This window comes from Electrona antarctica (genome assembly GCF_951216825.1).
Source record: "Electrona antarctica genome assembly, contig: scaffold_615, whole genome shotgun sequence".
Classification (NCBI taxonomy): domain Eukaryota; kingdom Metazoa; phylum Chordata; class Actinopteri; order Myctophiformes; family Myctophidae; genus Electrona; species Electrona antarctica.
In genome coordinates, this window is record NW_027638669.1 from 13,374 (window position 1) to 25,631 (window position 12,258).

Here is a 12,258-nt window from a genome sequence, read left to right on the forward strand (position 1 = left end):
CGATCAACGATGGTGTAATTCCAACAGGTGTGGATGGTTGTTAAGATTTCAAACCAAAAGTTTGGCCCCGCACCACCAGCTCGCCCTCAACACGCTGCCACCTTTTCACACGCACGCATGGGCGTGAGCGCGTGCCCTCATCTGAATGACTATAGTACTTACAAGTAAGACGCGCAAACGCGGGAAGCGAACGCAGCTCGTAAATTGCAATAACAACAATTAGAATACATTTTATCACCCCATGATCCCAGCGTAACACTATTATTGATCGATTCACAGGATGCTGTAGCTGCGCAGAGCGGAGCGGCGGGCTGAGCTTCCCGAAGCAGAGATGAGTCTGACGTCCTGGTTCCTGGTGAGTGGCGGGAACACTCGCCACCGCCTCCCCAGGGAGATGATCTTCGTGGGCCGAGACGACTGTGAACTCATGCTGCAGGTGAGAGAACTGGCCCACTCGTTGGAACGACTGTGAACTCATGCTACAGGTGAGAGAACTGGCCCACTCGTTGGAACGACTGTGAACTCATGCTACAGGTGAGAGAACTGGCCCACTCGTTGGGACGACTGTGAACTCATGCTACAGGTGAGAGAACTGGCCCACTCGTTGGAACGACTGTGAACTCATGCTACAGGTGAGAGAACTGGCCCACTCGTTGGAACGACTGTGAACTCATGCTACAGGTGAGAGAACTGGCCCACTCGTTGGGACGACTGTGAACTCATGCTACATGCTACATGCTACATGCTACAGGTGAGAGAACTGGCCCACTCGGTGGGACGACTGTGAACTCATGCTACAGGTGAGAGAACTGGCCCACTCGTTGGAACGACTGTGAACTCATGCTACAGGTGAGAGAACTGGCCCACTCGTTGGAACGACTGTGAACTCATGCTACAGGTGAGAGAACTGGCCCACTCGTTGGGACGACTGTGAACTCATGCTACAGGTGAGAGAACTGGCCCACTCGTTGGGACGACTGTGAACTCATGCTGCAGGTGAGAGAACTGGCCCACTCGTTGGGACGACTGTGAACTCATGCTACAGGTGAGAGAACTGGCCCACTCGTTGGAACGACTGTGAACTCATGCTACATGCTACATGCTACAGGTGAGAGAACTGGCCCACTCGTTGGGACGACTGTGAACTCATGCTACATGCTACATGCTACAGGTGAGAGAACTGGCCCACTCGTTGGGACGACTGAACTCATGCTACAGGTGAGAGAACTGGCCCACTCGGTGGGACGACTGTGAACTCATGCTACAGGTGAGAGAACTGGCCCACTCGTTGGGACGACTGTGAACTCATGCTACATGCTACATGCTACAGGTGAGAGAACTGGCCCACTCGGTGGGACGACTCTGAACTCATGCTACAGGTGAGAGAACTGGCCCACTCGGTGCTACAGGTGAGAGAACTGGCCCACTCGGTGCTACAGGTGAGAGAACTGGACCACTCGTTTGGACGACTGTGAACTCATGCTACAGGTGAGAGAACTGGCCCACTCAGAACTGGCCCACTCGGTGCTGGAGTCTCAGTGTATTAACCCATTTAGACCTGAGGCCAATTCTTTAAAAAAAATGTATTGTAAATCATAACAGTTTTCTGAAAAACCCATGTTTCTGTGTCAGTGGTGCTCAACCTTTAAAACCCATGTTTCTGTGTCAGTGGTGCTCAACCTTTAAAACCCATGTTTCTGTGTCAGTGGTGCTCAACCTTTAAAACCCATGTTTCTGTGTCAGTGGTGCTCAACCTTTAAAACCCATGTTTCTGTGTCAGTGGTGCTCAACCTTCTTCACGTCAAGGACCCCCAGAATTATCTTGGCCACGGACCCCCATCTGGAAATATGTTGTTCCAGGGACGCAAAGATTTGACATAAAAACGTTTGCTCTGAAAGAATATTATATTCAAAGATTTGTGCCACATTTTAACGATTTAAAAAAAACAATAGCAGATCTACACAAGCTCGTAACGCGGCACTCGGTGCCGCGCTATGAGCTATTTGAGCTATTTTTTCAATAGCTAAAGTATAACATAATGCTTTAAAACACCAACAAGTGGTTAATGTGCATGAATGGATTATAATCTGTCCAGATTATCACGCGGAGATTAACATGGATTAGAAATGATTCATCTGATTTGGTGTGATTCAGTCCCGCAGTGTCGACAAACAGCACGCCGTCATCAACTATGAGCCGGGAGTAGACGAGCACAAGGTGAAGGACCTGGGCAGTCTGAATGGGGTGAGTGTGTTTCTGTAAGGACCTGGGCAGTCTGAATGGGGTGAGTGTGTTCCTGTATCTGTCTGTAAGGACCTGGGCAGTCTGAATGGGGTGAGTGTGTTCTTGTATCTGTCTGTAAGGACCTGGGCAGTCTGAATGGGGTGAGTGTGTTCCTGTATCTGTCTGTAAGGACCTGGGCAGTCTGAATGGGGTGAGTGTGTTCTTGTATCTGTCTGTAAGGACCTGGGCAGTCTGAATGGGGTGAGTGTGTTCTTGTATCTGTTTGTAAGGACCTGGGCAGTCTGAATGGGGTGAGTGTGTTCCTGTAACTGTTTGTAAGGACCTGGGCAGTCTGAATGGGGTGAGTGTCTTTCTGTAAGGACCTGGGCAGTCTGAATGGGGTGAGTGTGTTCCTGTAACTGTTTGTAAGGACCTGGGCAGTCTGAATGGGGTGAGTGTGTTCTTGTATCTGTCTGTAAGGACCTGGGCAGTCTGAATGGGGTGAGTGTGTTCTTGTATCTGTTTGTAAGGACCTGGGCAGTCTGAATGGGGTGAGTGTGTTCCTGTAACTGTTTGTAAGGACCTGGGCAGTCTGAATGGGGTGAGTGTGTTTCTGTAAGGACCTGGGCAGTCTGAATGGGGTGAGTGTCTTTCTGTAAGGACCTGGGCAGTCTGAATGGGGTGAGTGTGTTCTTGTATCTGTTTGTAAGGACCTGGGCAGTCTGAATGGGGTGAGTGTGTTCCTGTATCTGTCTGTAAGGACCTGGGCAGTCTGAATGGGGTGAGTGTGTTCTTGTATCTGTCTGTAAGGACCTGGGCAGTCTGAATGGGGTGAGTGTGTTCCTGTATCTGTCTGTAAGGACCTGGGCAGTCTGAATGGGGTGAGTGTGTTCCTGTATCTGTCTGTAAGGACCTGGGCAGTCTGAATGGGGTGAGTGTGTTCCTGTATCTGTCTGTAAGGACCTGGGCAGTCTGAATGGGGTGAGTGTGTTCTTGTATCTGTCTGTAAGGACCTGGGCAGTCTGAATGGGGTGAGTGTGTTCCTGTAAGGACCTGGGCAGTCTGAATGGGGTGAGTGTGTTCCTGTATCTGTTTGTAAGGACCTGGGCAGTCTGAATGGGGTGAGTGTGTTCTTGTATCTGTCTGTAAGGACCTGGGCAGTCTGAATGGGGTGAGTGTGTTCCTGTATCTGTTTGTAAGGACCTGGGCAGTCTGAATGGGGTGAGTGTGTTCTTGTATCTGTCTGTAAGGACCTGGGCAGTCTGAATGGGGTGAGTGTGTTCTTGTATCTGTCTGTAAGGACCTGGGCAGTCTGAATGGGGTGAGTGTGTTTCTGTATCTGTCTGTAAGGACCTGGGCAGTCTGAATGGGGTGAGTGTGTTTCTGTATCTGTCTGTAAGGACCTGGGCAGTCTGAATGGGGTGAGTGTGTTCCTGTATCTGTCTGTAAGGACCTGGGCAGTCTGAATGGGGTGAGTGTGTTTCTGTAAGAACCTGGGCAGTCTGAATGGGGTGAGTGTGTTCCTGTATCTGTCTGTAAGGACCTGGGCAGTCTGAATGGGGTGAGTGTGTTCCTGTAAGGACCTGGGCAGTCTGAATGGGGTGAGTGTGTTCCTGTATCTGTCTGTAAGGACCTGGGCAGTCTGAATGGGGTGAGTGTGTTCTTGTATCTGTCTGTAAGGACCTGGGCAGTCTGAATGGGGTGAGTGTGTTCCTGTATCTGTCTGTAAGGACCTGGGCAGTCTGAATGGGGTGAGTGTGTTCTTGTATCTGTCTGTAAGGACCTGGGCAGTCTGAATGGGGTGAGTGTGTTCTTGTATCTGTTTGTAAGGACCTGGGCAGTCTGAATGGGGTGAGTGTGTTCCTGTAACTGTTTGTAAGGACCTGGGCAGTCTGAATGGGGTGAGTGTCTTTCTGTAAGGACCTGGGCAGTCTGAATGGGGTGAGTGTGTTCCTGTAACTGTTTGTAAGGACCTGGGCAGTCTGAATGGGGTGAGTGTGTTCTTGTATCTGTCTGTAAGGACCTGGGCAGTCTGAATGGGGTGAGTGTGTTCTTGTATCTGTTTGTAAGGACCTGGGCAGTCTGAATGGGGTGAGTGTGTTCCTGTAACTGTTTGTAAGGACCTGGGCAGTCTGAATGGGGTGAGTGTGTTTCTGTAAGGACCTGGGCAGTCTGAATGGGGTGAGTGTCTTTCTGTAAGGACCTGGGCAGTCTGAATGGGGTGAGTGTGTTCTTGTATCTGTTTGTAAGGACCTGGGCAGTCTGAATGGGGTGAGTGTGTTCCTGTATCTGTCTGTAAGGACCTGGGCAGTCTGAATGGGGTGAGTGTGTTCTTGTATCTGTCTGTAAGGACCTGGGCAGTCTGAATGGGGTGAGTGTGTTCCTGTATCTGTCTGTAAGGACCTGGGCAGTCTGAATGGGGTGAGTGTGTTCCTGTATCTGTCTGTAAGGACCTGGGCAGCCTGAATGGGGTGAGTGTGTTCCTGTATCTGTCTGTAAGGACCTGGGCAGTCTGAATGGGGTGAGTGTGTTCCTGTATCTGTCTGTAAGGACCTGGGCAGTCTGAATGGGGTGAGTGTGTTCCTGTATCTGTCTGTAAGGACCTGGGCAGTCTGAATGGGGTGAGTGTGTTCCTGTATCTGTCTGTAAGGACCTGGGCAGTCTGAATGGGGTGAGTGTGTTCCTGTATCTGTCTGTAAGGACCTGGGCAGCCTGAATGGGGTGAGTGTGTTCCTGTATCTGTCTGTAAGGACCTGGGCAGTCTGAATGGGGTGAGTGTGTTCCTGTATCTGTCTGTAAGGACCTGGGCAGCCTGAATGGGGTGAGTGTGTTCCTGTATCTGTCTGTAAGGACCTGGGCAGCCTGAATGGGGTGAGTGTGTTCCTGTATCTGTCTGTAAGGACCTGGGCAGCCTGAATCGGGTGAGTGTGTTCCTGTATCTGTCTGTAAGGACCTGGGCAGTCTGAATGGGGTGAGTGTGTTCCTGTAAGGACCTGGGCAGCCTGAATGGGGTGAGTGTGTTCCTGTATCTGTCTGTAAGGACCTGGGCAGTCTGAATGGGGTGAGTGTGTTCCTGTATCTGTCTTTAGTTACTAAACAGTACACTATACTGTAGATTCTACTGTAGTGCTTTTGCTGTATAATACATACAAGCATCGGTTGTGCATACTGTACTCGAATTATAACAGAAGGGAGCTTTGTCATTATCCAAATTAGGTTGACCCAGAGCCATCTAATAGAAGAGTTACGACATTGAGGGGTCAGAAACCGAGCGCTCGAGCGCTGTTCATGCAGCCTGAACTGAGACAAGCTGGAGTTGGAAATACATTGTTTTCAACGAGGGCGGCGCAAATAAGAGCTATTTTAACTCCAATGCATTTCTGCCTATACTTCCGGTCCCCATTCTCAATAGAAGTCTATGTAGGAGAGCCTCCATTAGACTGAAGCCAATAGAAGTCTATGTAGGAGAGCCTCCATTGGACTGAAGCCAATAGAAGTCTATGTAGGAGAGCCTCCATTGGACTGAAGCCAATAGAAGTCTATGTAGGAGAGCCTCCATTGGACTGAAGCCAATAGAAGTCTATGTAGGAGAGCCTCCATTGGACTGAAGCCAATAGAAGTCTATGTAGGAGAGCCTCCATTGGACTGAAGCCAATAGAAGTCTATGTAGGAGAGCCTCCATTGGACTGAAGCCAATAGAAGTCTATGTAGGAGAGCCTCCATTGGACTGAAGCCAATAGAAGTCTATGTAGGAGAGCCTCCATTGGACTGAAGCCAATAGAAGTCTATGTAGGAGAGCCTCCATTGGACTGAAGCCAATAGAAGTCTATGTAGGAGAGCCTCCATTGGACTGAAGCCAATAGAAGTCTATGTAGGAGAGCCTCCATTGGACTGAAGCCAATAGAAGTCTATGTAGGAGAGCCTCCATTGGACTGAAGCCAATAGAAGTCTATGTAGGAGAGCCTCCATTGGACTGAAGCCAATAGAAGTCTATGTAGGAGAGCCTCCATTGGACTGAAGCCAATAGAAGTCTATGTAGGAGAGCCTCCATTGGACTGAAGCCAATAGAAGTCTATGTAGGAGAGCCTCCATTGGACTGAAGCCAATAGAAGTCTATGCAGGAGAGCCTCCATTGGACTGAAGCCAATAGAAGTCTATGTAGGAGAGCCTCCATTGGACTGAAGCCAATAGAAGTCTATGCAGGAGAGCCTCCATTGGACTGAAGCCAATATAAGTCTATGTAGGAGAGCCTCCATTGGACTGAAGCCAATAGAAGTCTATGTAGGAGAGCCTCCATTGGACTGAAGCCAATAGAAGTCTATGTCTAACTCTGTCTATATCTAAGGCTCTTGGTTGACCATAGTACTCCAATTAATTGTCGTAAGATATATTATAATAAATATGCACCACGTCTCAAGCCCAACACACACGCGTCAAAACAGCCGCCTCCGTTATCTTCAATGAACCTATCCCACACCGGCGGCGTCAGATGCGCACTGGCGCGCGTTCACGCCTCGCCTGACGCTCCGATACGCCGCTGTTCTATTTTCCAGGCGTTGCCGCGCGGCCTCCATCCGGGAATCCGTGGGCGTGGCTGGCCAGCCGCGCGGTAGCGCGCCCCGTCCTGTGGGTGTTGCTGTGCCGCGTCGCTGCGCACCCGCTTCACAGACGGTGTGTGTTGGGCTTCACGTGACGTACATACACGTGTGTATGTACATCTCACATGTACAACGTTTGTACGTCTGTAAGCCACGTAACTCTCGAACCGTTCGCCCCACCGACTTCAAATCTGACACACGCGTTCTACACCACCACAGGGTGGTGAGGTGAGGTGAGGTGAGGTGGTGAGGTGACCACCGCTCCGGTGGTGAGGTGACCACCGCTCCGGTGGCGAGGTGACCACCGCTCCGGTGGCGAGGTGACCACCGCTCCGGTGGCGAGGTGACCACCGCTCCGGTGGCGAGGTGACCACTGCTCCGGTGGCGAGGTGACCACCGCTCCGGTGGCGAGGTGACCACCGCTACGGTGATGAGGTGACCACCGCTCCGGTGGTGAGGTGACCACCGCTCCGGTGGCGAGGTGACCACCGCTCCGGTGGCGAGGTGACCACCAGGGCTGTAATAACGTGGAGCGGTGGTGAGTAAAAACAGAGAGAAGGGCTGGGGCGGTGGCGGTGGTTTGCTCTTCACCACCAGGGCTGGACTGGCCACAGGGCATACCGGGCATTTTCCCGGTGGGCCGCGACCGTAGGGTTTTTTGACAGGCAGGCAGGCCAATAGGCGGCAGGCCACCAGGAAAGGTCCGGGCGTGCTGCCATTCTGGGGTAGCGCCCCCCCTGACCCCCCCCGGCGGTGCAGTGCAGGGGGGGGGCCACATAATATTATGTTGCCTATCTGCGCGCTGGTTGTGGTGGGCCGGTCTGGGCCAAATTCACGCGAAAATGCCCGGGCCGAATTTTTGTCCCAGTCCAGCCCTGTTCACCACGGCTCCGTGACGTCATGTTGTAGTTGCGGTGGTCACCTCACCACCGATAAAGCAGAATATCGCTTAAGTCCCCTCACCTGTAGAATTCCCAGCCTCAAATGATTGCATTGGCCAACCCTGCATGCTGCCATTTGATTACTTAACCAGTCCACTTTTCACAGTCAGCTTGCACTCTTCAGACAGAGGCAGACAGACAGATACAGAGATCTCCATATGGGACAGATGGTGAAAACGGGTGCTATGACGAGTTTTGCATACTTGGTTCCCAACTTGCATCGTTCCCAAGTAGGCCGGCCGGTGGCCGACAGGCACAGGTCAGATACGATGATACAAAATGTACGCAAATTCCATCATTCTAAACGTATGATATATAATCTATTAGTTAATCTGTAAAAATGTACACTCGAGACACTGCCTCCGCTGCCACCCTTAGATCTCCATATATGGCACTGACCTATTCTGACATATGTTGATCTGACCTCATCAAACCCTGTACAACACTCAAGACACGCTCCATATATGGCCCGTACAGAATCCATCCCATATGTTGGATATACCGTCATAACCCATTTCCTCAAACTGTGTTCGCAGACGTTCGTCAACGACGTCCGGATCCAGGAGCAGACGTACGTCACGTTGAAAATGGACGACAAACTGAGGTTCGGATACGATATCCTTTTACCAATACGCGTGCGTTCCTTTCTTCATGTTATTGATCAGTCCACGCTGCTGTGAGTCACAAGGTCATCACGCGCACGCACGCGCGCACACACACACACACACACACACACACACACACACACACACACACACACACACACACACACACACGGTAACGTTATCTGTTGTGGAAAGGGCTCTGAAAGCTCACTGTACCCTTCCTGTTCCATAATAGATGAGGCTTCAGTTTGAGCCTCTGTCTTTGTCCTCAGTTTGAGGCTCTGTCTTTGTCCTCAGTTTGAGCCTCTGTTGTTGTCCTCAGTTTGAGGCTCTGTCTTTGTCCTCAGTTTGAGCCTCTGTTGTTGTCCTCAGTTTGAGGCTCTGTCTTTGTCCTCAGTTTGAGCCTCTGTTGTTGTCCTCAGTTTGAGGCTCTGTTGTTGTCCTCAGTTTGAGGCTCTGTTGTTGTCCTCAGTTTGAGGCTCTGTCTTTGTCCTCAGTTTGAGCCTCTGTTGTTGTCCTCAGTTTGAGGCTCTGTTGTTGTCCTCAGTTTGAGCCTCTGTTGTTGTCCTCAGTTTGAGGCTCTGTCTTTGTCCTCAGTTTGAGCCTCTGTTGTTGTCCTCAGTTTGAGGCTCTGTTGTTGTCCTCAGTTTGAGGCTCTGTTGTTGTCCTCAGTTTGAGGCTCTGTCTTTGTCCTCAGTTTGAGCCTCTGTTGTTGTCCTCAGTTTGAGGCTCTGTTGTTGTCCTCAGTTTGAGGCTCTGTTGTTGTCCTCAGTTTGAGGCTCTGTCTTTGTCCTCAGTTTGAGCCTCTGTTGTTGTCCTCAGTTTGAGGCTCTGTTGTTGTCCTCAGTTTGAGCCTCTGTTGTTGTCCTCAGTTTGAGGCTCTGTTGTTTTCCTCAGTTTGAGCCTCTGTTGTTGTCCTCAGTTTGAGCCTCTGTTGTTGTCCTCAGTTTGAGGCTCTGTTGTTGTCCTCAGTTTGAGGCTCTGTTGTTGTCCTCAGTTTGAGGCTCTGTTGTCCTCAGTTTGAGCCTCTGTTGTTGTCCTCAGTTTGAGGCTCTGTTGTTGTCCTCAGTTTGAGCCTCTGTTGTTGTCCTCAGTTTGAGGCTCTGTTGTTGTCCTCAGTTTGAGCCTCTGTTGTCCTCAGTTTGAGCCTCTGTTGTTGTCCTCAGTTTGAGGCTCTGTTGTTGTCCTCAGTTTGAGCCTCTGTTGTTGTCCTCAGTTTGAGGCTCTGTTGTTGTCCTCAGTTTGAGGCTCTGTTGTTGTCCTCAGTTTGAGGCTCTGTTGTCCTCAGTTTGAGCCTCTGTTGTTGTCCTCAGTTTGAGGCTCTGTTGTTGTCCTCAGTTTGAGGCTCTGTTGTTGTCCTCAGTTTGAGCCTCTGTTGTCCTCAGTTTGAGCCTCTGTTGTTGTCCTCAGTTTGAGGCTCTGTTGTTGTCCTCAGTTTGAGCCTCTGTCGTTGTCCTCAGTTTGAGCCTCTGTTGTTGTCCTCAGTTTGAGGCTCTGTTGTTGTCCTCAGTTTGAGGCTCTGTCGTTGTCCTCAGTTTGAGCCTCTGTCGTGGTCCTCAGTTTGAGCCTCTGTCGTTGTCCTCAGTTTGAGGCTCTGTCGTTGTCCTCAGTTTGAGCCTCTGTTGTTGTCCTCAGTTTGAGGCTCTGTCGTTGTCCTCAGTTTGAGCCTCTGTCGTTGTCCTCAGTTTGAGCCTCTGTCGTTGTCCTCAGTTTGAGCCTCTGTCGTTGTCCTCAGTTTGAGCCTCTGTCGTTGTCCTCAGTTTGAGCCTCTGTCGTTGTCCTCAGTTTGAGCCTCTGTCGTTGTCCTCAGTTTGAGCCTCTGTCGTTGTCCTCAGTTTGAGCCTCTGTCGTTGTCCTCAGTTTGAGCCTCTGTTGTTGTCCTCAGTTTGAGCCTCTGTTGTTGTCCTCAGTTTGAGCCTCTGGCGTTGTCCTCAGTTTGAGGCTCTGTTGTTGTCCTCAGTTTGAGGCTCTGTCGTTGTCCTCAGTTTGAGGCTCTGTCGTTGTCCTCAGTTTGAGCCTCTGTTGTTGTCCTCAGTTTGAGCCTCTGTCGTTGTCCTCAGTTTGAGCCTCTGTTGTTGTCCTCAGTTTGAGCCTCTGTTGTTGTCCTCAGTTTGAGGCTCTGTTGTTGTCCTCAGTTTGAGCCTCTGTTGTTGTCCTCAGTTTGAGCCTCTGTCGTTGTCCTCAGTTTGAGCCTCTGTCGTTGTCCTCAGTTTGAGGCTCTGTTGTTGTCCTCAGTTTGAGCCTCTGTGGTTGTCCTCAGTTTGAGCCTCTGTCGTTGTCCTCAGTTTGAGCCTCTGTCGTTGTCCTCAGTTTGAGCCTCTGTCGTTGTCCTCAGTTTGAGCCTCTGTCGTTGTCCTCAGTTTGAGGCTCTGTCGTTGTCCTCAGTTTGAGCCTCTGTCGTTGTCCTCAGTTTGAGCCTCTGTCGTTGTCCTCAGTTTGAGCCTCTGTTGTTGTCCTCAGTTTGAGCCTCTGTTGTTGTCCTCAGTTTGAGCCTCTGTTGTTGTCCTCAGTTTGAGCCTCTGTTGTTGTCCTCAGTTTGAGCCTCTGTTGTTGTCCTCAGTTTGAGGCTCTGTCGTTGTCCTCAGTTTGAGCCTCTGTCGTTGTCCTCAGTTTGAGCCTCTGTCGTTGTCCTCAGTTTGAGCCTCTGTTGTTGTCCTCAGTTTGAGCCTCTGTTGTTGTCCTCAGTTTGAGCCTCTGTTGTTGTCCTCAGTTTGAGCCTCTGTTGTTGTCCTCAGTTTGAGGCTCTGTCGTTGTCCTCAGTTTGAGCCTCTGACGTTGTCCTCAGTTTGAGCCTCTGTTGTTGTCCTCAGTTTGAGCCTCTGTCGTTGTCCTCAGTTTGAGGCTCTGTTGTTGTCCTCAGTTTGAGGCTCTGTTGTTGTCCTCAGTTTGAGCCTCTGTGGTTGTCCTCAGTTTGAGCCTCTGTCGTTGTCCTCAGTTTGAGCCTCTGTCGTTGTCCTCAGTTTGAGCCTCTGTTGTTGTCCTCAGTTTGAGCCTCTGTCGTTGTCCTCAGTTTGAGGCTCTGTTGTTGTCCTCAGTTTGAGCCTCTGTGGTTGTCCTCAGTTTGAGCCTCTGTCGTTGTCCTCAGTTTGAGCCTCTGTCGTTGTCCTCAGTTTGAGCCTCTGTTGTTGTCCTCAGTTTGAGCCTCTGTCGTTGTCCTCAGTTTGAGGCTCTGTCGTTGTCCTCAGTTTGAGGCTCTGTCGTTGTCCTCAGTTTGAGCCTCTGTCGTTGTCCTCAGTTTGAGGCTCTGTTGTTGTCCTCAGTTTGAGGCTCTGTCGTTGTCCTCAGTTTGAGGCTCTGTCGTTGTCCTCAGTTTGAGGCTCTGTTGTTGTCCTCAGTTTGAGGCTCTGTCGTTGTCCTCAGTTTGAGGCTCTGTCGTTGTCCTCAGTTTGAGGCTCTGTCGTTGTCCTCAGTTTGAGGCTCTGTCGTTGTCCTCAGTTTGAGGCTCTGTCGTTGTCCTCAGTTTGAGGCTCTGTCGTTGTCCTCAGTTTGAGGCTCTGTTGTTGTCCTCAGTTTGAGGCTCTGTCGTTGTCCTCAGTTTGAGGCTCTGTCGTTGTCCTCAGTTTGAGGCTCTGTCGTTGTCCTCAGTTTGAGCCTCTGTCGTTGTCCTCAGTTTGAGGCTCTGTTGTTGTCCTCAGTTTGAGGCTCTGTTGTTGTCCTCAGTTTGAGGCTCTGTTGTTGTCCTCAGTTTGAGGCTCTGTCGTTGTCCTCAGTTTGAGGCTCTGTTGTTGTCCTCAGTTTGAGGCTCTGTTGTTGTCCTCAGTTTGAGGCTCTGTCGTTGTCCTCAGTTTGAGCCTCTGTCGTTGTCCTCAGTTTGAGGCTCTGTTGTTGTCCTCAGTTTGAGGCTCTGTCGTTGTCCTCAGTTTGAGGCTCTGTTGTTGTCCTCAGTTTGA

At 50.6% G+C, this 12,258-nt stretch overlaps 1 protein-coding gene across 1 annotated transcript in view; it reads left to right on the plus strand.

The window, feature by feature from the left end:
- Nucleotides 1-331: 331 nt before the first annotated feature.
- Nucleotides 332-12,258, plus strand: part of LOC306917864 (centrosomal protein of 170 kDa-like) — a gene marked incomplete at both ends in the record, with an annotated part of 39,453 nt that continues 27,526 nt past the window's right edge. Inside the window, 3 exons of the mRNA XM_079530761.1 lie at nucleotides 332-436; nucleotides 2,156-2,245; nucleotides 8,300-8,380. Coding sequence (XP_079386887.1) covers nucleotides 332-436; nucleotides 2,156-2,245; nucleotides 8,300-8,380 — 276 coding nt within the window. The remainder of the gene's footprint in view (nucleotides 437-2,155; nucleotides 2,246-8,299; nucleotides 8,381-12,258) is intronic.